General features: G+C 38.5%; 1 protein-coding gene across 1 annotated transcript in view; it reads left to right on the top strand.

The window, feature by feature from the left end:
* Positions 1 to 792: 792 nt before the first annotated feature.
* RORB (RAR related orphan receptor B) overlaps positions 793 to 24,249 on the top strand; it is a gene marked incomplete at both ends in the record, with an annotated part of 50,274 nt that continues 26,817 nt past the window's right edge. Inside the window, 5 exons of the mRNA XM_082074179.1 lie at positions 793 to 832; positions 8,276 to 8,401; positions 11,532 to 11,677; positions 16,155 to 16,296; positions 19,418 to 19,819. Of these exons, the coding sequence (XP_081930305.1) occupies positions 793 to 832; positions 8,276 to 8,401; positions 11,532 to 11,677; positions 16,155 to 16,296; positions 19,418 to 19,819 (856 nt within the window). The remainder of the gene's footprint in view (positions 833 to 8,275; positions 8,402 to 11,531; positions 11,678 to 16,154; positions 16,297 to 19,417; positions 19,820 to 24,249) is intronic.

The following is a 24,249-nucleotide window of genomic DNA, read 5'->3' as shown; positions in this document are numbered from 1 at the left end:
CGTGTTTGTCTATACCATGTTTGTTGCATGACAGCCACTGCATGCCCTTGCCAGTATAACCTGTGAACCAGGATGCAATCCTAGCCAATGTGGGAGCCTAGGAGAAAAAAAAAAAAAAAAGGAGAGAAAAAAAAAAAAAAATTAGTTCCAGAATCTGAGCAACTCTGTTAGAGATTCATACCTAGAGCTCAGTCCTAAATTCCCCTGGCCATAAAAACTAAGAGCAACTGGGACATTCCTTCAATGTAATGAGTGTCCAACAGAGACAGTTCAGTCAGGTCTAAAAATGCTGGAGTCTAAAAAACACTGTAAGGAAATTAATTTTTTAGCTCTGGGTGCAGGTAGGTAGGATATAGGTGTTATTTCACAAGATGGGGTTTTTGTCTGTAATAATTTGGCATCTTACATCTGCCAATCTAATCCTCCGTTTCTTACCTATATCTGAATCAAAAACAGCTGATGGTAAAGGGGAGCTGAGATTTATTTTCAGAATTTCCAGGAAATAAATATTATTTTTAAATTATTGTGGTGAAAAAAGAAATTTATTCTACTTGAAGATAGTATCCAAAGAAAATGTTGTTTCATTACTTAGTTCCTCCAGCAGTATTCCTCCCTTCCTTAATGAAATGGAACAGCCTATGCCTTTATCACTTCTTCCATTTAATCTTGTTAATGCAGTCTTGCAGTCTGTTAAGACTCCACTTTTGCAACAGCACAGGTGTAACAGTGGATAAGTAGGGTAGTAGGAAGAATACTGCTCTGCTCCTAGGAGTCTTATTTATTTACGACAAAATGTGTGATATTCAACCCAGAATAAAAACCGATGCAACTGGTGAGTTGAAACATTTTTGTTCTTCAATTCCTTAACAATACGAGGTATTCCAATGAAGAATTAATAGGGAAATATTAATCATGCTGTACCAAATCTGTGATTGAGACAACTGCACTTGGAGTTTTACTAAAGATTAATTCTTCCTACTGAGTTAAAAGATGGCAGATTAAATTGGTAAGTAGACAGTTGGGTAGTATAACATTTTTCATACAGCAACAGATGCAAATCCAAGAATATCTCCAGCTGATTTGATTGCTTTTCAAAAGATAGGGCAAAGATTTTAAATAAAAATGTGCAAAAGTGAAAATCCATAGTGATGATCAAAAATATGAACAAATTCAAAAAGCTCTAAGAAGGGAACATCAGAAGGATTTCAGAGACATTTCAGACTGAAATAAATTTTATTATTTGTTTGTAGTTGCCTGTGTCTCTTGTAATTTTGCCTTGTAGGAGTTACATTGTGCCTAAGATGCAGGGGAAGGTATTGTAAGGAAAGTGATCCAGGAAAGTGGATGAGAAATTATTCCATTGCCTGTGATGGCAGTTACATAAAGTCCCAGACAATGCAAGTTAGATCTCTTTTTTGCTGCACTGCTATAATTCTAATTGAGTGTGTTGAATTACTCTAAATTTACTTAGTGAACTCAGAACCAAAATCTGTACAGCAGAAATACATTTTGCCATCCTTTCTTTCCCTTGGGCAGACAGCTTGATGATTTTCTGTCTTAAAAGGAAAAAGAAGAAAAAAGAAGCCAAAAAAAAAGAAAAAAAACCTCCCATTTTTAAGAAGGCCTTTGCTACTGAATCATGCTCATTAACAAAAATAAAGGCAAAAATTATGCTTATGTATTCTTCCCGCTCAACTTTTCCTTGAGCATCACAGTTAGTTGCTTTGGCAAGAAGCTTTAAGCTGTAAAGCATTTAACATTAAGAGCTGCATTAATTAGTGGTTTATCAAGACTGCAAATATACAGTATATTTAGCTTACTAAAATGCTTTGGGTTTTTAAGTTGCATCATGCTTCATGGTTCACTGAAGTATTGTTAATCAATCGAAATATATGATTGCACTACTCAAATCACCTAAAATTTTCGTGAAGATACCTTACATAAAGCAGTCAGAAAACAATACAATTAAGCATTTTTAATTGTAATGCACAAATAGATTCTGAGAATGAGAAACATTCAGTGAAATAGGAGTGTTGAGGGTCAGAAGAGGGAAAAACCAGGAATGTTGACAAAAATTTTACTTATGAATGTGCAAAATAACACTTTCTGATCTCCTGTTGTGCCATTCCCACACCTTTGTTCATGGTACACACTCTGTAGTGCTTGATATTCTGTGTTCAGGACTGCCTGAAAGTCCTTTGGTGTTTCGTAATTAAATGTACATGTTCAGATGATGCACTGTATATTGCTGGGCTACCTTTCAGTTTTAGATAAAACAAAATTCCCAGGACTAAATTTCCAGCAATGTAACTGTTGTGACCATTTCCTTGCTACAAGTGATAAGACTATAAAAATTAATACTGAGGATGCATTATTTGGGGAAAATTGAGGATATGATAAATTAATGTAATTAAATGTTAATCTTACAGGCATGCATATTCAAGTAAATATAAAAAGGAGTGTTTTGGTAATAAAGTGATGTGGTGTAGACAATCAGTTATGTTAACCTGATAAATAAGGTATTGGGCTAGCGATAAAGCAAAAGAAAAATTATTTTATTTTATATGTGCTTTCCACTGCAGAATACTTACCATATGAAACATAACCTTCTTACACATCATTGTGGATGTGGAAGTTTTTTCTGTATCTTCTGTATAACGTTATGTGTAGGAGAGAGAAAAGTCGGAAAATAGTATTTCTTAAAGTCCACAAAAGCCATCAGTAACCACCGAGTATGCTTTAACATTGTCTTTAAGTCAATTTAAGTCACGTTTACATAACTTGTAAAATGCCATCTGTGGGTACAGTATCCTGAGATGTAATGTTTAAGGTAGCTGTAGCAGTCATTACAAAAGAAAATCAAATTTGTTTTTTAAAGGTGCACAGAGGATACAAAATTATTAGATTTTGAAGTGCTTTTTCCTACTAAGCTGACATTTTAAACATGGCTTTTTCCTATGAAATCTTAAAAATGACACTAGTTATTCCTGTTGGGTGTATATTAGGTTTGGATTTTTTCAAATCTCAATCTCCCTACTTTTCCAATATTTTGTTTATAAAAAGTAGAACATACAGAGACCCCAATAAAAATCATTATAGATTTCCACAACAATATAAGAATATAAAACATAAATATCCAGTAATTTATCCAGTTATTTGAATGCTGAGCTCAGTTACTTGTATGCAGGTAAAATAATTTTTCATTCTAAGTGATTCTTAGTGATTTTTCCATCATATTTTAAATTGTATTTATTTCTAGCACTGTATAACTTACTAACTTTCAGAAATAAAGATTTAGGTGGTTTGATTCTTCTCTGTTATCTTACATGTTTCCTAAAGAAGAAAGCATTTGAAACTAAGTATTTCATAATTTGCAGACAACTTTTGCGTAAAGTATCGGTACTGAAAAATATTAATATTTGAGAGGTGGGACAACAGAAGAAGGTTCTGACCCAGCTGTTACTTTCTCTGAAGCTGCATTCTTTGTGGGTCCAGCAACTCTTAATTTGTACTTATCCACAGAGAGAGCAAGATTCCTAAATCCTTAATCAGTCACAGCGCATTGTAATATTGCACTACTAACACCTATCCCACATGATGTTGCTGTTCCTTACAGCTGTCCATCCCAGGTTATGGTGCAGCCTTTCTTGTCTTTACCAGAGCAAGTACTTGAGAAGCAGTTCAGAAAATAAACGGTTGTAGAAGAGGAATTAAATAGGATTATACTTGAAGCCTCTGGTTATACAGAGGCTGTGTTCAGGCTCCGCATGGTGGCAACTGAGTCATGAATACTCAGATTGCTGCATGTCAGTTGGTTCTGTGTGGAGATCCGAACTCTGTGACAGTCCTCATTTCCCCTGGTTATTTTTGCATGGCATCAAATTCTGGGTTTAAGTGTTGCTAGAAGTGTAGGAAACTGGGGATGTTCAAGCAAAGCAATGCAGGTGGGGGGAGAGGATTGTGAGTGTGCTGCATCTGCAGTCTGGTAGCAAAGAGCTGGAGAAGAGGGTACAGCCACAGACAGAGCTCAGATTAAGCACTACACCTTCCTTCCACTGCAAGATGAAGTAAGTTTTAAGTTCGTTTCCACCCCACTCCCACAAGCAGTAGCACTGGCTGGGTGTGTGGAAAGATATGGTTGTGTCACCCCACAGCCTTGAAAACAAGGTCTTCAGAGCCTGGTCCTGCAACATCTCAGCGTTAATAGGCTTTGTAACTGTACAGCAGTGATATATGCAGATCTCACTTAAAGGATTCCCACTTAGGTGCTAAGTACTATGTGAAAATTTCAGCCAGCTCTCAACAGGAAAAATGGACTATAAATATTTATCATACCATCTGGGCTCTTCACTTGCAGAGTTCATTAGTGCATTTATCCAGAAGAGGGAAAAGGAAAAAAAAAACTAGCAATGGACTGAAATCAGGAAACTAATTCAGAAACACTGGGCGCACTCTGAGTAGCTTTCTGAGTAAAGCCAAGTAAGGACAGAAAATCATTTGTCCTGCTAAATACCTGCTATATTATTTAAGTGAAACATCTACAAATTACATCAAATGGGTTGGCAGACTAAATATTAAGTGTACTTGTCACAACAAGAAACACTGCATGTGCAATGTATTTTCTGAATAGGCTGCTATTTTTTGAACAAGCACACTTTTACCGTGTAGAGAGAAAACATGGTCATCACTGCTTAAATAGCCATCGTGGCCAGCTTATATAAACACTAGCTAAAGCTGCTAGAGATTATTTGCAGAACATTGGATCTGATGAGCTCAAATATAAGATAGCTTGGGTAGTATAATATTTGGGATTACCTTAATAATCTCTTTAGGCAAAGTGTGCAGTATCAGCAGAACCATTGCTTGAGTCTTTGAGGGAAGTAGAAACTGTACAGTAATAATTCTGCATTTATTATGCACTTCAGTCTTTCCCTGTGAATAAGGCAAGTTTCTGAGCTCTATATAGGGCCCAGGCTAATGCTTTGAGAATTTAATTAAATATCTGATTTCAACTCACCTGTGGAGCCCAAATTATCATTTTGGCAACCTGGTTTTGTTGTGTGGTAACTTGTTTTACTGTAGCACCATCCTTTGAAGTTACACATGTAATTTCCATGCATATGAGTTACTAGGGAAAAGAGCTTAATAGATGAATATAGAGAAATCCATGTTGAGAGGCAATGAAAATGCTTCTGTACAGATTTATAGAGTGCTAGGTGAGTTGTCAAAGTTTACTGATAATTCAACCCTTTCTGACCTCTTTGAGCACAGCCTTTCAGGGGTCGACCTTTGAGTCATAGCTTCTAACAAGGGAGCTGATTTTCATATTTTTGGATCTGAACACTGGGCTGTACTTGTCTGTGTTATCCATCACTGTCCTGCAGAGGATACAGGCAGTTCTGCTTCCCTTCTGACGCCTTCCCTGCCTGGGAACAATCTCACAAAAGTCCAGGACAGCCTTAAACACTTGTGCTTCTTGTACACTTCAGCCACTCTTATCCAAAATAAAGAAACAAACAAGCTGCTAGGTAGCAATTTCTGTGCCTTTGGCATTTTACTAACCTTTTGGTGTTCAGTTGAGTGTTAGGATGCCATTCTTGGCAAAAAAAAAAGCTGCACAGCTTTTATTTGGAGTCCAGGAAATGGCATCAGCACCGCTGTCTTGTAATAACCCTATGGCAATCCAAATTTTCTGTTAATTTACAAATGTTTTTAACTAATTAAAATGATCACTTCTGCAGGAAAAAAAAAATAAAACAAAACAAAACAAAAAAACACTGTAATCCAAAATAAGTCTATATCAACTATCTCACAATACAATGTAGCTGCTCTTAAGACTTACAGTTCTCTTGCTCACAACTACCTTTGCTCCACAGAGAATCATCCAACCTTGCAAATCTTGCAGCTTTTCTCATTGATTAGCATAATGAAATTCAGCTCTTGAGCAATTATCCTTAACCTGTTTTAAGCTTGAAGTCCTTTGCTCCTATCTAAGGTGTGATAAAAAGCTGGGAATGGGAAAAGCATTTATTTTTTAGAAGAGTATATCCTTTGGTCTAAGATATTACATCCTTCTGAAGATCTCATCTCATCTATATCCTTGGACCATCATGAGCATAGCAACTTTTTACTTTTCCTAAATTGTTAAATAATACTGCTAGATCCATTGTAGTTACATTCAGAAAAGGAAAGAAAGGGCATTTGAACAAAAACAATTTTTCTTATTTGTTATGATTGTGATGGGAACAGGTTGTTCTACCGTGCTTATTTTTATTTTTCCTATAATTTTGCCTTCTTTGCTGAATGTAATGGCAAGTAATCTGTGCAGATCATTATTTCTAGACCTGTTACAAAATCAGTATGTAACAATAAGATACAAAAAGATCAGATGATATGAGCAGTTTGGAGAATACCTTTAGCTCTGCAGCAGCCATAGTCATTTGAACTCCTATTATTTCATCTGTCTGTTTCAAAGCATTTGATGATGGTCTGTAAACGTTATTATGGCCATGAAGCAGATATAAAAAGTCTTCCAAAGTATATATCTACAGTGCAGGCATAAACATATTTCCTACATATGCAAAACCCGCAAAAAGGCTAATGTTGAAGCATGTAATTTTGAAACTTTGAATCTCTCTACAGATATTGTCATGTGTATCTCAAATGTTTGATCTTACCTTTTAAGAAATAAGTTTTAAATGCACACAATAAGCATGCACAGAGTAACTACATGAAGATTTTTTTTCCATTGAAAAGACTTGAGGTTTTAAAAGGCTCTTTTCCAATATTCTTTAGAATAAGTACGGAACTGATCTGTTAGAAGAGCTGATGTGCAGCTCTGTGCTTTTTCTTCTTATTTTTTCCACTGGAAAATCATAAAAGAGGAAGGGGGAAAGAAAACATGTCACCAAAGAACTTTCCAAGTGGCATTGATAATAAGCTAAAAATCCTTGGGCTAAGAGACTGAGAGGTGACCTTATTAATGTTTATAAATATATAAAGGGTGAGTGCCGTGAGGATGGAGCCAGGCTCTTCTCAGTGGCAAACAATGATAGGACAAGGGGTAACAGGATCAAGCTGGAACACAAGAGGTTCCACTTAAATTTGAGAAAAAACTTCTTCTCAGTGAGGGTGACGGAGCACTGGAACAGGCTGCCCAGGGGGCTTGTGGAGTCTCCTTCTCTGGAGACATTCAAAACCCGTCTGGACATGTTCCTGTGTGACCTCACCTAGGCGTTCCTGCTCCAGCAGGGGGATTGGACTAGATGATCTTTTGAGGTCCCTTCCAATCCCAAACATTCTGTGATACTGAGTGAAGAGTGTGAGACTATGAAAGAATTCTGACCTGACAATTGTGTGGATTTATGGGGAAAAAAAAAAATCTTCTTAGTAGTAATCTATTTCAGGCAATGATAGATCAGATTTCTTAATGTCCAGTTTCCAGGACTACCACTTACCTTGAAATTCATGACAAGTTTTTACAGGTCATGTACAGATCAAATCTGCTGTGTGTGTGCCCAGTGGGACATATAGATACACAAGAACTGCTGCTTCTGGGGAGTTTGTATGTCTCTGTACATTAGCTGTAGGACTGGCGTATTTGGGAATCATCAGCCTTGCTGCACATACAGAGAGGACCCTGGACAGAGTGGACCTGACAGTCTTCATAGCTTTAACAAAGTCGAGGGTCCAGACTCAGAGTTGTGTGCATCACTGTGTGAAAATGCCAAAAAAAACACTATTTTCCTGGGTGAATCCCATCATACCTGCTTACTCTAATGGCTCATTTGGGGTAGGGCTGACAGCAAATGTATCTACAGACACATTAATTAACATTAGCTGGCATTAATCGTCTTGCTGAGGTATTGCTAACTATGTAGCTCTGACTGCATGAGGTATATCAGAGGCTGAAAACGTAACTAGTATCCTCAGCTGTGTATTTTCAGATTATTAAATACAAATGCAAAGCACCCAAGTTCTTGCTGTGAAGCCACAGAATATCTAATCCAGTGGCAAAAGGAAAACCAAGGCCTAGCTGTCAGCATAACTTACAGTGGAAACTTCTATTGATGGTAACATGCAAGGAAAAAAGTCTGTCTTACAGGGGTCAGGATAAAGAAAAGCAGAGTTGGCAACTAGATAAAAATGCTGAATATGTTTAATTTAAAATAACTTAGGGATGCGACATGAAAGTGAACGGGGCCAATTTACTAGCATTTTTCAAAGAACTTCAGCTTGAGGATGATGGGTTTTTTGCTCTTGGTTCTCTGATTAGCCTTGATGTTTCCAAGTCCAATCCCTCCTGAATCAACAAGTCAGAGAGAGGACTTCCTCGTCAAAGTTTATGTCCAGCATGCTTTAGTAGCCTCTTTTGATAAAGAACTAAATATTGAAATCTCAAGTATTTTTCCCTCTTGGAACTAAAGCTGTGGGGCTGAGAGATTGTAGCCCTGTCTCTCCCGAATGACGTTCCTGAGATGTTAAACTGAGATTATATAAAACGTGAGCTTTGCTTTTTGCTTTTTTCTTGTTAGACAACATATGCATGTGAGTGGCAGTCTTCACAAATACACAATAGACACATTAGCTGCCTTATTGACTCCTATCTTTGTTTCAAGAGGAATTCAGTAAATTGTGTGCCTATTTTCAGATTTATTCCTAATTTCAGCATTATAACAATTCTTGAAACCTGATTATTATCCTGCTTTTAGGATAATGAATGTTGTGCCCGTGGGTAAATTTTTTGCTGATTAGAAAAAAAAAAAGGCCCAGCTCAGTGTTCTTTTCTGTTTCTCATGGGACAACATTTGAGAAAACAGCTAATGCTTGGTTTGAAGATGGTTTTAAGTACATATTTGTTTTTATCCAAGTGTTCATTTCAAATATGTGAAATTATTTTGTGTTTTCTTCCTTAGTAGAATTCAGCTCTTCTTACTTTTGTCCTGAGAGAATGAATTAGGTTCCAGGTGGTAAACTGTAGATCATTGTTAACAATAATCTGTAGATTATTGTTAATAGTCATGTAGAATTAGTTAATTTCAGTTGTGATATTCTAATTTATAGGGTGCCATGTAAAACTAGAGGTAGTTGCTAGTCTCAAAGAACTTTAAAATTATTTTAAAAATAAGGGATGAATACCACAGAGAGATGGGATTGACCCTGTGGTACTGATGAGGGAAGATTGAGTTGGTGATAAGAGGCAATCACAATGCAGCATGTATCCAAACATCATAAATGTTTTGTTAGACATCAGGGTGACGGTGATTTTGCAGGCTTTTATCGAGTGATAAGTCTCAAGACAGGATGAAAACTGAATGCACTTGTTGAAAAATTGGACAAATGAAGAGTTGAGACCTGTGTTGTTGCTTGAAAAGAAGCAGGAGCTGTTATTCACATTATTGAAGATGATGGGTAAGAAGGCAAGTGGACGGACTTTAAAAGTGAAGATAAGTAGTTTTGCTTCCTCTTATTTACTACACTGGGAGAAAATAAGTTCTACCCCTGTGCTGCTGAAAGTTATCATTGTGGCAACTCCACTATTATTAGATCATTCTATTTTAGCTTCAATATTCAGGAAACTACTGAATCAATGCATTTTACACTTTTAAGGCATTCAAAAGTGAGCTGCTTATTTTGTAATAGCTGTAAAGAGAGGTAGGACATACACAACCCTAAACTGTTTGTTGGTCTAAAGAGGAGAATGGAAGAAGAAAAACAGCATAAAATTATAGGCAGTTGAACAAAGATCCAATGTGAAAAAGGTGTAGTAGCCTCTGACAATCATTAAATCTGCAAAAGAAACCTGGTACACTGGGTGTTAATTACAGTAATTCAAGATGTTTCTGGGAATACAGTGGCTTCTTTTTCATCTGGCTTGTACAATTAATGACTCAAGTTTTCTTATGAATCCTTAAATTGTTCTGCTGTCTTATGAACAAAAAGTAATGCCTAGGAGACAGTAGCAGAGTCTTCTATTCCAAACTTCTTTGAATGCCTTCTGTGTCCTAAAGTTGCTGCTTCTTCTATGAGCTCTCTAAAGAGCCATGGTAGCAATTTCCTAGTCATCCTGTATTTACTAATTTATAGAGTGGTTAGTTTTGAATAAGGGTTTGAATTAAGTGAAGAGTCACAAGTCTAAAGTAGTTATTTCATATTTGTTGAAACCCCAAGCCTTAACATCTAGTGACCCTGGTCCACAAATATTTACCGTGAACATAGTGCTTGTAATTGCAAATCATGCATGGAATTATTGATTGCTCACAGTAACGAGTACTGTGCTAAATGCAACAAGTGTCAGAGGATCAGTTCTTCCATCTTTGTTCCCATTGCAGTTACAAACTTTATATGCAAGTCATATTAAAAGCACTTTCGTATTGTTTGGAGGGTTTTTTTTCTTCTTTTGTCTTGTCTTTTCTTAAAGATTTCCTCATATTCACACTGTAGTTCCTGCCACTGACATTGACTTATGTCTTTGAGGCTTGTCAACATGACACGGCATGTGGTCCCAGAGCTGAGCCTTCCTCCTTCCATATGACTGTAAAGCAGAAACCTATGAGCAATTACTCAAACTAGCCTCTCAAACAGCTGTACCTGGAGGTGCATCTTTAAATGTTCTACTTATCTCAGTGGGCATAAAGCACAGGAATTTTTGAGCAGGATCAACCTGGCAAAATTGCCAATGAACTGCAGATGCTTTTCTGTAAGGAATTGCCTTTTTTCTTGTGCATCCATCATGCCAAGATGGCTAATGCATGTTAGTTTCTCAAGAATGGAAAAATACTACACCACTTGGTTCATGAAAACACAGTGGGATACAGAAACTAACCCAAAAATTTGGGATTACATAGGAAATCGTATTTCTAGATGTAAACTTTATTAATTACACAGACAGACTCGTTTTAGGATAAGCATCTGGCAATTATCTTGGTTCCCTGCCTTCAAGACCATTTTGGAGTTGAATGTGTCCAGCTGAAGTACTTGCCAGCACAAGTACAAGCCTTGTGCTTGGGGTAACCCTGCTACACAAGCTCTCAGCTTTGCCACCCAAAGATCTGATAAGTGATTTGTGTTGCAGAGAATTGCTGCTGTTGTAGCCTGAGCATGGAGGAAAGATACCTTATCTGCTAGGAGTACTGATCCTTACCAAGTATGATGCTTCTTCCAAGGTGGCAGGAGAACTGCAGGGAGGCATGCATCCCACATAGGAAAATAAATGAACAGGAAAGAAAACACGTTTTTCCATTTCTTCTCAACATATCTGACTAGAATAAAGGCACAAGAATGGTAACAAAATTAATGAGTAAAAAAAAAAAAAAATGAGTATATGAGGAAAAACTTGCTAATCATGAGATATCTTAAATTGTTGAAGAGTTTTGTGTGCTATGGTAGAAACTATGGAATGTGAAGCAATTAAAATTCACCAAATCAAAACATTCAGAAACACACCGTACAATGTAAAGCAGTTGTATATTGTCAAGGGGGTGAACACATTGTCTGCTGTTTAGGTCTAGTGTTTAAAATCTTCATTTGAGAAAGAAGGAAATTAAATAGAATTAAATACTCAAAATGGTTGTCTTGTTTTCTTTTTTCAGCGCAAATTGAAGTGATACCATGCAAAATTTGTGGTGATAAGTCCTCTGGAATACACTATGGAGTCATCACTTGTGAAGGCTGCAAGGTATGAGATTTTAATACAGCATAGTCATCAGCACTGCATTAGCCTCAGGCATCTGTGTATAATAATACACTCTTACACGCTTTCAAGCAAGTGGTGCCAAAGGCTCTAAAGTCTGCTGCTGATATAGATGTGTTTCATGCCTAATATTACTAGTAGCTTTCCTTTTCATCAAATAGTCTTCAGAGTTACCTCCTCATTTGAAACATGAATTCATCACATTTAATGCAGTATGAGTGCTGATACAGAGGCCTGCAACTCTAGGTCACACCTGTTCTACCTTAAGTAAGCTTGAGAGTTGCATTTCTTGTCTTGTTTCCTATACAATCCATGTAGTACTAAAAGTTGGTGCAGTATCCCAGTTTATCATGTTAAAAGTTTACAGGTGTCAATTTGGTCCTATTTTATGCCCCTTGTATTCTCTGCAGGCCAGATAATAATCTCCAAAAGAAAATATGCCTTACATTATGCGTAGCATAAAAGGACCCTTTGTCTTCCTTATAGGCTCCAGCCTGGGGCAGTTGCTGAGCACTGGAGGCCTGGGGGCTTTTGTGTTTGTTGGGGGTTTTGTTTTGTTTTGTGTGTTCTGTTTAGTTTTGTTTGTTTGTTTGTTTGTTTGTTTAAGGCAAAAAAACCTTCCATGCTGCTTAGTTGTATTAACATATTATCCATGACATTAGTTCAAATAACACAAATCAGTCTCCCAGCAAGAGAAGAAAGGCTTCAGTTTTCAACTTTAAAAATACTCTATGATGTTATTATCTAAGGAATTATACCATTACTCATGGAAAACCAGATTTTCATACTACGTGTTAGTATTTCAGCTTTGACTGTAAATGTGAAGTTGCAAAGATGGACTGGTAGCATCTTTGTTTTTTTCTATGTGGAAACATGCAAAATGGTATATTTCAAAGTAGGTGCATATTTACAGACTGAAATGGCAAGTCTGTATTTACCTAATTCTTTACAGAATTTTAGTATATCTGAAAAATCTGAAAATTTGGGTGCACCCATTCCCAAAAGAAGGCTTTTAATGTCGACACATTGATGAGCAATTTCTTGTCAAAGATCAGATTTATTTCAGAACACCTAGTAATTGTAAACAGAAGAACCCGCAGTGTGTCACTGTCTTTTTTTGACACTGGACTAGAAATAAGCATATTCTTATGACCACATGAAACAGGATTAGGTTAATTGATGTGACACTTAAAATTTGGCACAAAAGCTACAGGAGAAAAATGCTTTAAGCAGAAAAACAGCATCTTGTCTCAGTACTCAGTGCTCACAGAGCAGTTAGGACTAGAGTCTCCTGTAGACACGATTAAAGTTAATGCTGGCCCTTGTGTGTGCCTCAGGAGGAGATGATACCCCTCAGCTCTGTGTGTAGACTGCTTTTTGAGATAAAGAGCTTCTCTTCCACTTACGACAGTTTTAACCCCATTGTTTTTGTGCCAGTTTTGCAGTATCAGATCAATTAGTCTAATCTTGTTTTGTGAGCCTGTTGTGAAAAAAAGCTGTCAGCCTCCACATCAGGTCCGATGGGAGCTGTCTCAGTCTGTCAGAGCTCTCTTAAGGTAAGCACTGTCTCAGACAGTGCAACTCTGCTCTTCATTGCCGAGCAATTAAATAACTATTTGCTCTGACTGTGTAGTAATAACTGGTCATTTCTGGCCCCTTTTGTGTGAATGCATTAGAAGTCTGAATTAATTAAGAGGGCCATCACGTGTGGAAGAGAGAGGTAAGAACCGCTGCAGAAGCATGCACGCATGTTGAGCCAGGCACCAGACAGCTGCAGCATTTCAGGACGCAGCATCCGAGGATTGTACTGCCCGTGGTGGTGCTACAAACTTCAAGGGACAGGAAATCCTCTTGTCTCCCTACATTAGCTGTGCCACTGCAAATGCATATTATAAGTGCTCAAGGGGCATCATAAATATTACTGCTGTTTCATGTGCTGTTTCATGCTTGAATACACTGAATAACGTGCTGGACCCGTTGAAGAAAATGGTGGCTCTGCCACTGTCGTCACTGAAAGGGTGAAACTTGAAGACAGGTTTCCGTCCCGTCCGTGTCTCCTTTTGCGAGCAGCCTTTTATCATCCCTCCTGCCTACCCCCAGGGCAAAGTATTTGCTACCACTCTTTTGTCATGGCTTAGACAGTAGCTGTTGTGACCATTTCCTTTCTCTCAGTGATGGATAAAGTGACTTGTTTGAGATGCAGAAAGACTTGTTGTCAGTGTTGAGAATATTGGGAAACCTGTCTTTAAGGCTGTAGCTCCTCAGTAATAAACTTCATCTTCCTTCCTCCAAATAGAATTATTCTCATTAAATATAGCAAATATTGTAAAAAACAAACAAACAAACAAACAAAAAGCAACTAGAAATGAAGGGATTGTCTGTACTTTGTAAGATAATAGTTAGATCTTATGCAGGAGAGAGTACAAAATCTCCTCAGAAAAATACATTACCTGCTGTAGGTTAATTTTATTATGTAACCCTTGATTTTTTCCTAAGAGGGGCAAAGAAGGAACAAACAAATTCTTCTGAGATGAGATCAGTCTTAATGGGAAAAAAACAGCACTCCAGGATAAGGCACAGTCAATGCTAGATGCTTGTGTGGGTTTTTTAAATGTTGTTTAATACATTTGTTCTCTCAAATCTCTATCCACATAGGAGCTTCTAAAACCTAAACCTTTAAAGCAGAAAATCTTTCGGACGTCAGAACCGAAATTGGCTGTGAAGTTCAAGTAGAGTAGAAATATCTGCAATTAGCATCCATGTAGCCTTAAATTAAACTCACCTCCACAGTTTCAGGAAAAGTTTTAGTCAGCCAGGATCAGATAAGTCCCCACCAGAGTTTTTCTGAGAGTTCCCTTAGAGGTCATCCATATTCTTAAAAGTGCAAATCATAAAACTTAATTTAGTTTTTAGATATACTATAATCACTGATAAAACCAGCATGGGCCAGATGAAGTGATTCTCTCTATGTTCTACCTCAGGAACTATCTCTGCTGGTGTACTTGATGGGGCTCTCCACCTGTTGCCTGTTATTACTGGCACCCCACATCATCCTCACTGAGTTCACCAGGACTGGAGCTAGAATTCAGGCGCTACCTGTAGCAAGTGAAGTGAGCCCTGTGACACTATCACCTTATTGTTTTCCTACTCCCATTCCCCCAAAACAAACATCTGCTGTGATTGCCATGGCTCGGTACTACAGTCTGTCAGCCTTTGCAGAGTTAACACTGGCTTTGCCTGATAAATGAAGTCAGCTCTTGCTTAGTCAAGCTCCATTCAGAGCTTGTTTGCAAACCAGCCCAGAAAGGCACAACCACTTTTACGCTACTTCTGATGACCGGTGTAACTGCAGTAATGATGCTTTCTGCCCTTTTTCTTCTCATGGCTTTCTGTCGTGGCTAGGCTATTCTTTGGCTCTGCCACCACACAACGCTGCAGCTGTGTGCGTCTGAAGATGCTGAATTGGCCAAGAAAATTATTTGGTTTTTTTTTTCTCTCTGCACTTCTTGTTCCACCTGTCCTTTATTTTACAGGAAAGAAAAGAATAGCATAAAATGCCTTCTCCCTCTCTCCTCCTCTCTCTAATCCTCACCCCCTGGTTTCATTCCTCTTGTAATCTCTGCCATTTTGTGTCACTTCTACCATGATGGTACCTCTTAGTGTCATCCTTAGCAGCTGGGAGCAAGTGTGGCCTTAGATATGGGTTAATACTCTCCTTCTAGCCCTCTAATCTGTAGCCAAGTAGCCCACAGCTGGCCAAAAAAACCTTCTAGGAGATAGAATAGCTACAAATTTTTACATAGATAAAATCAATAATGTTATATTCCATTGAAATGGAAAAAGTCATTACTTTCTCATGCTACTGTCTAGAGGTGTTGCTTTCTCCTTTGTATGTTGGCTTTACTTGATACAGTCATTAAATCCTAGTGCTTTTGTGATGCTTGAATTTGAATTACTTCTCACTCCTGAAGTGTATGGTCCCTCCAGATCAGATCAACATTTGCCAGGTTAAACTGAACCAGCAGACTTCAGCTCCTAGTGCTACACGTAGCCAGTGCCGGTTATTACCAGTCTCTTTCATTAAAGGAAGAAAATTGTCAGACAAAGTCCTTTTAAGTCATCTGTTTACAAATGTTGACAAGCTTTTCCTTTACTAGCAGCAAGCGTTAGATGTTATATGGTCGTTATTGCACAATAAGAATGCATTCTGTAACATTATTGTTTGTGTTTTAACAAAGTAGAAGTATGTTATTTACAGAATAAAGCAAGATTCTCCTTGTTATAAGGAAATGTTATTTAATTTCACTATACAGGGAAAGCACATCTGCAAAGCCACAGTGTAAGTAGCATTGCACTAAATAGGTGTTTATTTTAGTCATTTTACACGGTTCTGTGTGTGTGTGTACGCACACACATATATGCACATGGTAATACTCCGTCTCTCTGTCTCTCTTGCCTCTAGGGATTCTTTCGGAGGAGTCAGCAGAACAATGCCTCCTACTCCTGCCCAAGGCAGAGAAACTGTTTAATTGACAGAACCAACAGAAATCGTTGCCAACACTGCCGACTGCAGAAATGTCTTGCCCTGGGAATGTCTCGAGATGGTAAGGAGTCAGATTCCTGCTTCACGCCTAAACCCTTTGAAACTCTTCTTCACTGCTGACTTACTTAAACTCCCTGTAGATTTCTGGGGGGAAAAAAAAAGGCAGGAGAAGCTCCTTGCTTTGTAATGCACGCACTGTGAGACACGGGATCTTTGCCATTCAGTTAACAAAGGAGGCTATTTTAACGGAGGGGGTGGGGAAAGCACAAAATGGAGAGCACTATTAGTTTGGAACAGTTGGAGTCAGAACTTAAATGTGTTGTTCTGACCGAAAGCACAAAAAGGTCACCTCTGGAGAGGTGGATTTATATTCCAGTTTGAATAACCTCTTATATTAAACATTAACGTTTATCTTCACATTAAATATTGATGAGTGAAAGCATCCCTTTCCTTGGGATCTCTAGAGGTATGTGACACTAAATAGGCAGTTAAGAAGAAACTTACACCTTGATAGAATTAGGGTTTTCTGGTTTGTTTGATTTGGTTTGGTTGTTGTTTTTTTTTTTATTCAGAGCTTTTGACTAAAAATTTTAAATTATTAAAAAAACCACAAACAACATTTCTTTTACCTGTACATTATCCCCTGTCCCTGTCTGGGTATCTGGAAGAAGCATTTCATAGTTTAGCACTGAAAATGGACACTACACCAGACGAAAGCTCCACAGCGTATCTGGTAGCAGGATCCTTTGGTGCTTGCAGAGCTCTGATCCACTTCCCAAGCTGTGGTGTGACAAGCCATGATAGGCAGGCTCCAAACACGCACCAGCCACACCAGAGCTGCAGAGCAAGGCTGCCCACAGCTGACCTGCCCCTGCCACCACTGCTAGTGTGGGGGGTCTCCAGTTCACAGATATGTTTTAAATAGTCAGGAAGTACAAGAAGAAAACGTTACATTTTTGAAGGCAGGTTATATTAATTTTGATTGCCTGCCAGCAGTTTTCTGTCTTAGGAAGTTTACACAAAATGTGCCTTTTGAAATTAACAACCACTGATGGAGGAGTTTCTTTAGATGGCCCACAGGTTCTAAACTTATTCTAAATTTGGACTGTAATATGTTGTCTTACCTCTCTGTGTCCCATGTCTCACTGAAGCAACTTACTCACCACTTTCACCAGTCTGGGAGGAGCGTTGCAGTCTAGCCTTTAATCTGTGAACTCTTTTTGGTCCTAGCATGCAGCTTACTTGATGCCTTAGCTCCCGATTCTTCCCGGAGGAGATTAAAGTAGTAACATTTCAGTAATTTAACAGCACGTGCTTTCCTTCTGAAAGTAATATTTCAATTATTTGACGTATCACAGGGATATTTTACTGTGACTAACAGCACTGTCTTCCCAATCTATAATTCAGGGACCACTATGTACAGACAAAAGGAGTGATTCTTCAGACATCACTTTCTTCTCTCACTGTTTACATAAGGGTGTTTATACTTAACGATATTAAGAGATCTTACCAGTTTAAAATAGGCTGTATGGATTTTTTTAACAGAGAAACTGAATGTGTTTTTTACCTCTCAGCCATGTAACAGATTCATTTTTATCTTGCGGAGGCAGGATGCTAATTGACAGCAGCTGGAGAATCCAATTAATGAATATATAATGAGAATAAACAGTGGGTGTTTGTTTTTATTACTGAGGCCCTAAATTTGAAGAAAATACACAGTTATATTTTTCAAAATACGGTCATTGCATATTGTCCATAAAGGTGCGCAGTGCACAATGGACTGATTCCAGGGGCAGGCTGTGTTCATGTGAGGTTGCTTGCAGCCTGTGTGAAGGGCTGCAAGTAAGCTGAGGTTGACAACAGGAAAAAAAACACTCTTAGTGTAAAAAAAGTGCAAATAAATTGAAGAGGCTGCCATCTCCTTGGTGTTCTGGCATGACTTTTTCATATTACGCACTTCCTTTTTTTTTCTTTCCTGGCTCAAGATTTTCACATTCATCCACATGTGTAGGCTCAGACTGCTCTCGAGGACTATAGTGGAACTACGGGGTGGCAAAAATGAGAGCCAAGCCCATCCTGTGCTAATAAGTAATGATTCTGAATTTATCCCAATTGCAGATGTAGGGGAAATACTCGACATTGGAAAATACGCCTCACAATATCTAGAAATTAGTGTTTTCAGAGCAATGTCCTCTTATAAATTCTGCTCTGATAAATTCTGCTGAATGTATCCCTCGTTAGTTTTAGAACACAATTAACAACTACCTTTGTTCTGAGATCCCAAGATCTAGCCCAGTAGAAAGCCAGAATTTTTAGCGAGATGGGGTGTTGTGGTGGGGGAAGATAATCAACTATGACCCACTGTGTATTGAGGCTGTGGATTTACTCCTTCTAGTTCCACAGCAATCAGCCTGTCATTTCTGAAAATTTCAATCTCAGTGTAATGAACCCTGTTCCTGGGGAGAGTGGTTTGCACTCTGATGTTTTCCTCCCTTTCTCATCAGAAGGAATGCATGGGTTTGTGCATGGAGATTATGTAAATTGCTTGTGTAAATCCCTGAGACTTTCCTCTGTGGAAAAGATGACATTCATTTGTGCTGTTTACCTTCAAATCTGTTATTTTCCTTTAGGTTCTAACTGTAACCTGTAAATTTTTATTTTTTTTTTAAGTGTGAAGATAACACCCCATTGAAAGGATGCAATAATAAGGCTTTAGGGCTTGTTTTCATCCCGAGTACTAATCCTGTTAGTGCACTGTTTAAAGGTTTGTGGAAAGTTGGTAAATCGCATGGGATACGAATCTACAGACTGTACATTTCATACACAGCTCTGGATTGTTGTTCAGTGAACATGGAGATATAAAAGGATGCATGGTCTTTTTAACATTCACAGTGGGAAGTGAGTTGCTTGACTGAGGCCTTCCTGTCAAATAGGAGTCATTGTTGTCACCTTGTAAATCCAAGCACACAATACTTTTTCCTTTGTGAGACACACATGGTATAAAGCTTTGCATCCTCTCTCATTTCCACAGAAAAAGACAAGTTTCGACAGGAAAAAAAAACAAAAACAAAAACAAAAGAACAACGCTGAAAGTAAATATCAGAAGAGTGGTGGGGTTGAGGGGAATCACGGAAAAAAAAAAAAAAAGATAACAATGGTTCACATTATGCGTTGCTTTTCAGCTGTGAAGTTTGGAAGAATGTCCAAAAAGCAGAGGGATAGCTTGTACGCTGAAGTGCAGAAGCACCAGCAGCGACTGCAGGAGCAGCGGCAGCAGCAGAGTGGTGAGGCAGAAGCGCTCGCCAGGGTTTACAGCAACAGCATCAGCAACGGCTTGAGCAACCTGAATAACGACACTGGCAGCACCTACTCAAACGGGCATGTCATTGACCTGCCGAAGTCTGAGGGTTATTACAATGTGGATTCTGCCCAGCCTTCCCCAGACCAGTCTGGGTTAGACATGACTGGAATCAAACAGATAAAGCAGGAACCTATCTATGACCTCACCTCTGTACCAAACTTGTTTACCTATAGCTCATTCAACAATGGGCAATTAGCTCCGGGGATATCCATGACTGAAATAGGTAAGGAAAGTTCTTATTCCTCTAATATAGTGTGTATATATAAAAGCTAGATTGCAATACCGTCTTTATTAAATATTATGTAGGCATTCCTATAGTTACACCTTCACGCATGTGTGTATGTACTCACACGTACAGGGAGTAAAGGAAAGAAAATCACTCTGGCAGTAATTGACACAATATCGAGACAATTCTGTTTTTACCAAAATCTGCAAATTACACAGTATCTTAAACTCAGCAGTTCATGCCCAGTTTATGAAACAGGAGCAGTAAAGCAGGTGATGAATCAATCAGAACCAAGTGATAATTAGTAGCAGGGAGCTTGTTTCAAATAAGCTCATTACTAGCAGGGTTAAACGATCTCTTCAGCCAGCCATCCGTATTCTTGTCAACACCCAGAATCCCCATGACAGCTAATTCTAGGGTATTTATTGTCAAAAAGCACCAGGTTGCTATTTTTGGTGTGTGGATATACATGCAGAGCAAGTTTACTGAACTTGTGAGATGCACAATTTCTGAATGAAGTTGTATGGATAACCATGCTCCTCTGCTTGAATGCCTGGGACAACATGTCTCTTGATTTCTTCTTTGAAAAGTAGCAAAGAGACCTCTCTGTGAAATGAGGTGGTTTGAAAGACAATAACTAACAGTGATTCTTCTCTAAGGAGTATTTCTGTTCATCTAATGCCTCTAGTCTTACATCTCCAATGCATCTGGTAGTACTGCTTCTATTATAAAGAAATAACATGAAAGAAGATTGGCATCCTAATTAGGTACTTCCCACCTCAACAAGTGAAGTATGCTGAGTCAGTTGTGGTTGAGAATATGGTAACACTTGTTAATGGAGTTTAATTTTAAAGCCAGAAGATGGGAAAAAAAATATGGTATTCAAGAGGACCCGTAACAAATGAATTAATATCACATCATAAACCCCCTCTATAGTTCTGACCTCGACTTGCTGCCTTGTGGATGTACACTGGAATGTGTAGATTTCTGTTTGTAGTGGCCCTGCTGAGGGCCCTAGAGATGTGGCATGCACTCGATAGATATTGCAGAAAGGGTATATGTAGTAGATACCATCTGATAAAAAAACGAAGCTGCAGCTAGAATCCATAGCATGTTTTCTACCCATGGATGTTCATATACAGGAAAGTGTGTAAAAAATTGTGTGCTTTAGTTGCAAATTGCATAGGGGAAAGTAAGGCTTTTCTGTCACACCGTTTAGTGGGACATGTTTTGCCATCACATTTGGCCTAGGCTGCTGTCCAGTGACATCCTACACTCACAACGTAGCAATAGAGAGGATTAGTGAGGAACATCTGCTCCAACTTCCCTCTCAGCACTTGAGGTCATGTGAATATTACATGTGGCTTTTGGACATCCCAGTCCTGCAACAGGGCTTCACAGTACTCCAGATCATCTGAGACAATGTAAATAGTCAAGAGTTGCTTCTCTGCAGCACCCTGTACCAAAAGAAAATGTTAGCAGAAAGACTCAGAGGAGGTACCAGAAATGTGACAGTTCTGACAGTCCATGAATTAGGGTTTGTGCTCAGTTGCAGAAGTGACCCCCAAAGAGAGAATATGGCCACAAGACTACATCAGAGATTAACAGAATGGTTTGGGTTGGAAGGGACCTTAAATGGTCAACTAGTCCAACCCCCTGCAATGAGCAGGGACATCTTCCCCCCTCAGATCAGGTTGTTCAGAGCCCCGTCCAGCCTGGCCTTGAATGTCTCCAGGGATGGGGCATCTACCACCGCTCCAGGCAACCTGTACCAGGGTTCTGGCACCCTCATTGTGAAAAGTTTCTTCGTCATGTCTAGCCTGAGTCTCCCCTCTCACATACTTAGTGGTTAAAGGATCCCACTGATGTCAATGGGATCTTTTAACTTATGAAGATGTAGGGAATTGTTTAAATTCTGTCTCAGAATCACTTAAAAATAATGCATCGTTCTTTAATGTTCACCCATTTTTTTTCTCTCCTAGCCCTAAACTAGCCAGCCCTAAACCCAGCCCACATTTGCAAGTGTTTCATCCTCTGTGTCATGCGGCAAGTGTTTCTCCTTCTGGAGCATAAACAGTAGGGAAAACTCCAGAGTGCAGTGAACAAGACGTATCAAAGGACTTGTCACTGAGCTGACAAAATTCGGGTGCTGGGATTTACCTCTCTTCTTTTTGAAGCTGGAACTGAGGCTCCTAAATTGCTAGGATTTTACCTGAGTACTGCTCTATGTCTTTTGTGGCTCCTACAGCAGAGGGGTAAGGGTGTTAGTGAGAGATAATGTAGTATAATGGATCACCTGACACAACTGAAAAAATTGGAGAGATGTACCATAAAATAATGGGATTAGTGCACAGGCAAATGATTTTCAGTCGTTAAAAACAAGCAGAAAATGCCTCTTAATGCTGCAGTGGATTGTTGGACCATCTGTAAAGCTGCAGTCTTGTAGTCAAAGCAGAGAAACTCTAAGGAATGGGATGCATTGATTTCATATTACATTATGCATAAATTTCACTGCAGCATTGTATTTCACTCTAGTGAGATCTAGGAATAAACTCAGGTCATGTTAAATAGAAATCACTGCTATAAATGTTAGATTAAATCACAGACAATATATAGGAGATGGAAAAGCTATACTGCATTCGTCTTTGTACCTGGCCGAAATTTCTTCATACTTCCTTGTCTAGTGATACACTAAACCGTTGTTTAAGTATCCCAGATCATGTTAGTTCTTTTCCTCACTGACAACTTTCTACCAGATTCAAATATCCAGTCTTGGTTTTCTTCTGCTCTTTATGTTTTTCAAATAACATGTATTTTTTTAAGCACGACCTCACTTCCAGCTTGCCCGATCTTGAGTGCAATGCTTTTAATTTTTTCCTCATAAATGAATGTGTGAGACTCCTTCCATCCTTCAACTCCTAAAAGTTTCTGTAAGCTCTCCAAGGAACAGACTTCTTCACAGCAGCCCAGAATCAAAGTAGTCTTTGTAGCTTCTGCATCACGTGCCGACCAATATCCAGTTCACGTATTCCTTCAATGTTATTGCTTTGCTTGTTTCTCACTCCTATCCTGCATAGGGCAATTTTTATTAAGATACCTCTGACTGCACGTTTCCTAGTTTGAATCTCATTTTCTTATTTTTCTAACCTTTTCAATCCTGTTACTTTATGTCTTAGTCTGCATTGATGCTTTGTGACTTCTTTGAGTTTAGAATTATCTCTTCATTTAATTATCATGTTGTGAACCCTCTCAGATTATTAAAGAAAATGTTAAATGCTTATAAAACAAAATCTAATAATGGTCTCTGCTGCACCTAACTAAACAACTTGCAGTTGCTTAAGTCACTTCATTTATTTTTGCTTGCTATACAACAGTAAGGTTCTCTGAAAAATCTGAATAACAAGTCTTAATTTCCCTGTCAGTTTGGTTCAGTTACAAAAGTAATATTTTCTAGGATACTATATGACATAATTTACACATAATTTACATTCTTTTCTTCACGTGTTAATTTTCTAATTCCATCAAAAAGGAATAAAAATATTCAGGCATACTTTGATCTTTAACAGTGGTATGCTTTAATTTCAATGTTAAAATGCCCTTTTTCCTGAGCATACCTTCATCTACAATAGACTTTGTAGTGGAAATTGAAATTGTTCAACCTCACAGTTTTGAAATTCAGAATTTTTATACAGCAAATATTTCAACACATAGTATTAGAATGGAACAGCAAACAAAATATAGGTTACCCTGCATGCTTACTAGTATCTCTAAATACTGTACCAGGAAATAGGTGTTGGAGAAAGGGATGCTGACAAAGTCATACAGGGTTACTGTACATACTTAGTACTACTATATGCCTCCAAATGAGTTCAATAGTCCAGGGTACAACTGCACATTATCTGATAACTATGAGAAGGAGGATAGTTAATGGCTCTTACGGAAGAGAGGACCAAGTATAAGAAAGAGCAGTTTCACATACAGACACAAATTTCTCATGTAACTGCCAGAGCTTATGATGGAGAAAAGCTGGATAAAAATCAAGTAGTTTCCCATTAGGCAGAACTGTGCCTTAGTCTCAGCCCCAGTCAGTATCCCAGTTCCTGTTACAAAAAGAAATACAAAACATAAGTCAGTCCAATGCTTGTAAATAAGCATACAAGAGCAGAACCTCAGCTTGGCATCAGTTGTGTTTCCAGGCCTGGTCCTTTTTCATTTAAGGGAGGTATTTTCATCCTTAACTCAAGGCATCTTATTGGAGTCTTTATTTGGATTTGTAGCCAGGTGGGCAGAGCACAAAGTAGGTCAGATGCAGCAACCAGATGAGTTGGGCTGGTTCTTTCTCTACCTGCCATGCTGTCCACGGGTGGCATGACCCAGGTTGGGTCATGCAACCAGTGTGGGGGACACCCAGGGCCTGAGGCACATGA

Source organism: Streptopelia decaocto, assembly GCF_964273445.1.
Source record: "Streptopelia decaocto genome assembly, chromosome: Z".
NCBI classification, from domain to species: Eukaryota; Metazoa; Chordata; class Aves; order Columbiformes; family Columbidae; genus Streptopelia; species Streptopelia decaocto.
The sequence above is the reverse complement of the archived record's forward strand: the minus strand, read 5'-3'. Positions and strand labels throughout refer to the sequence as shown.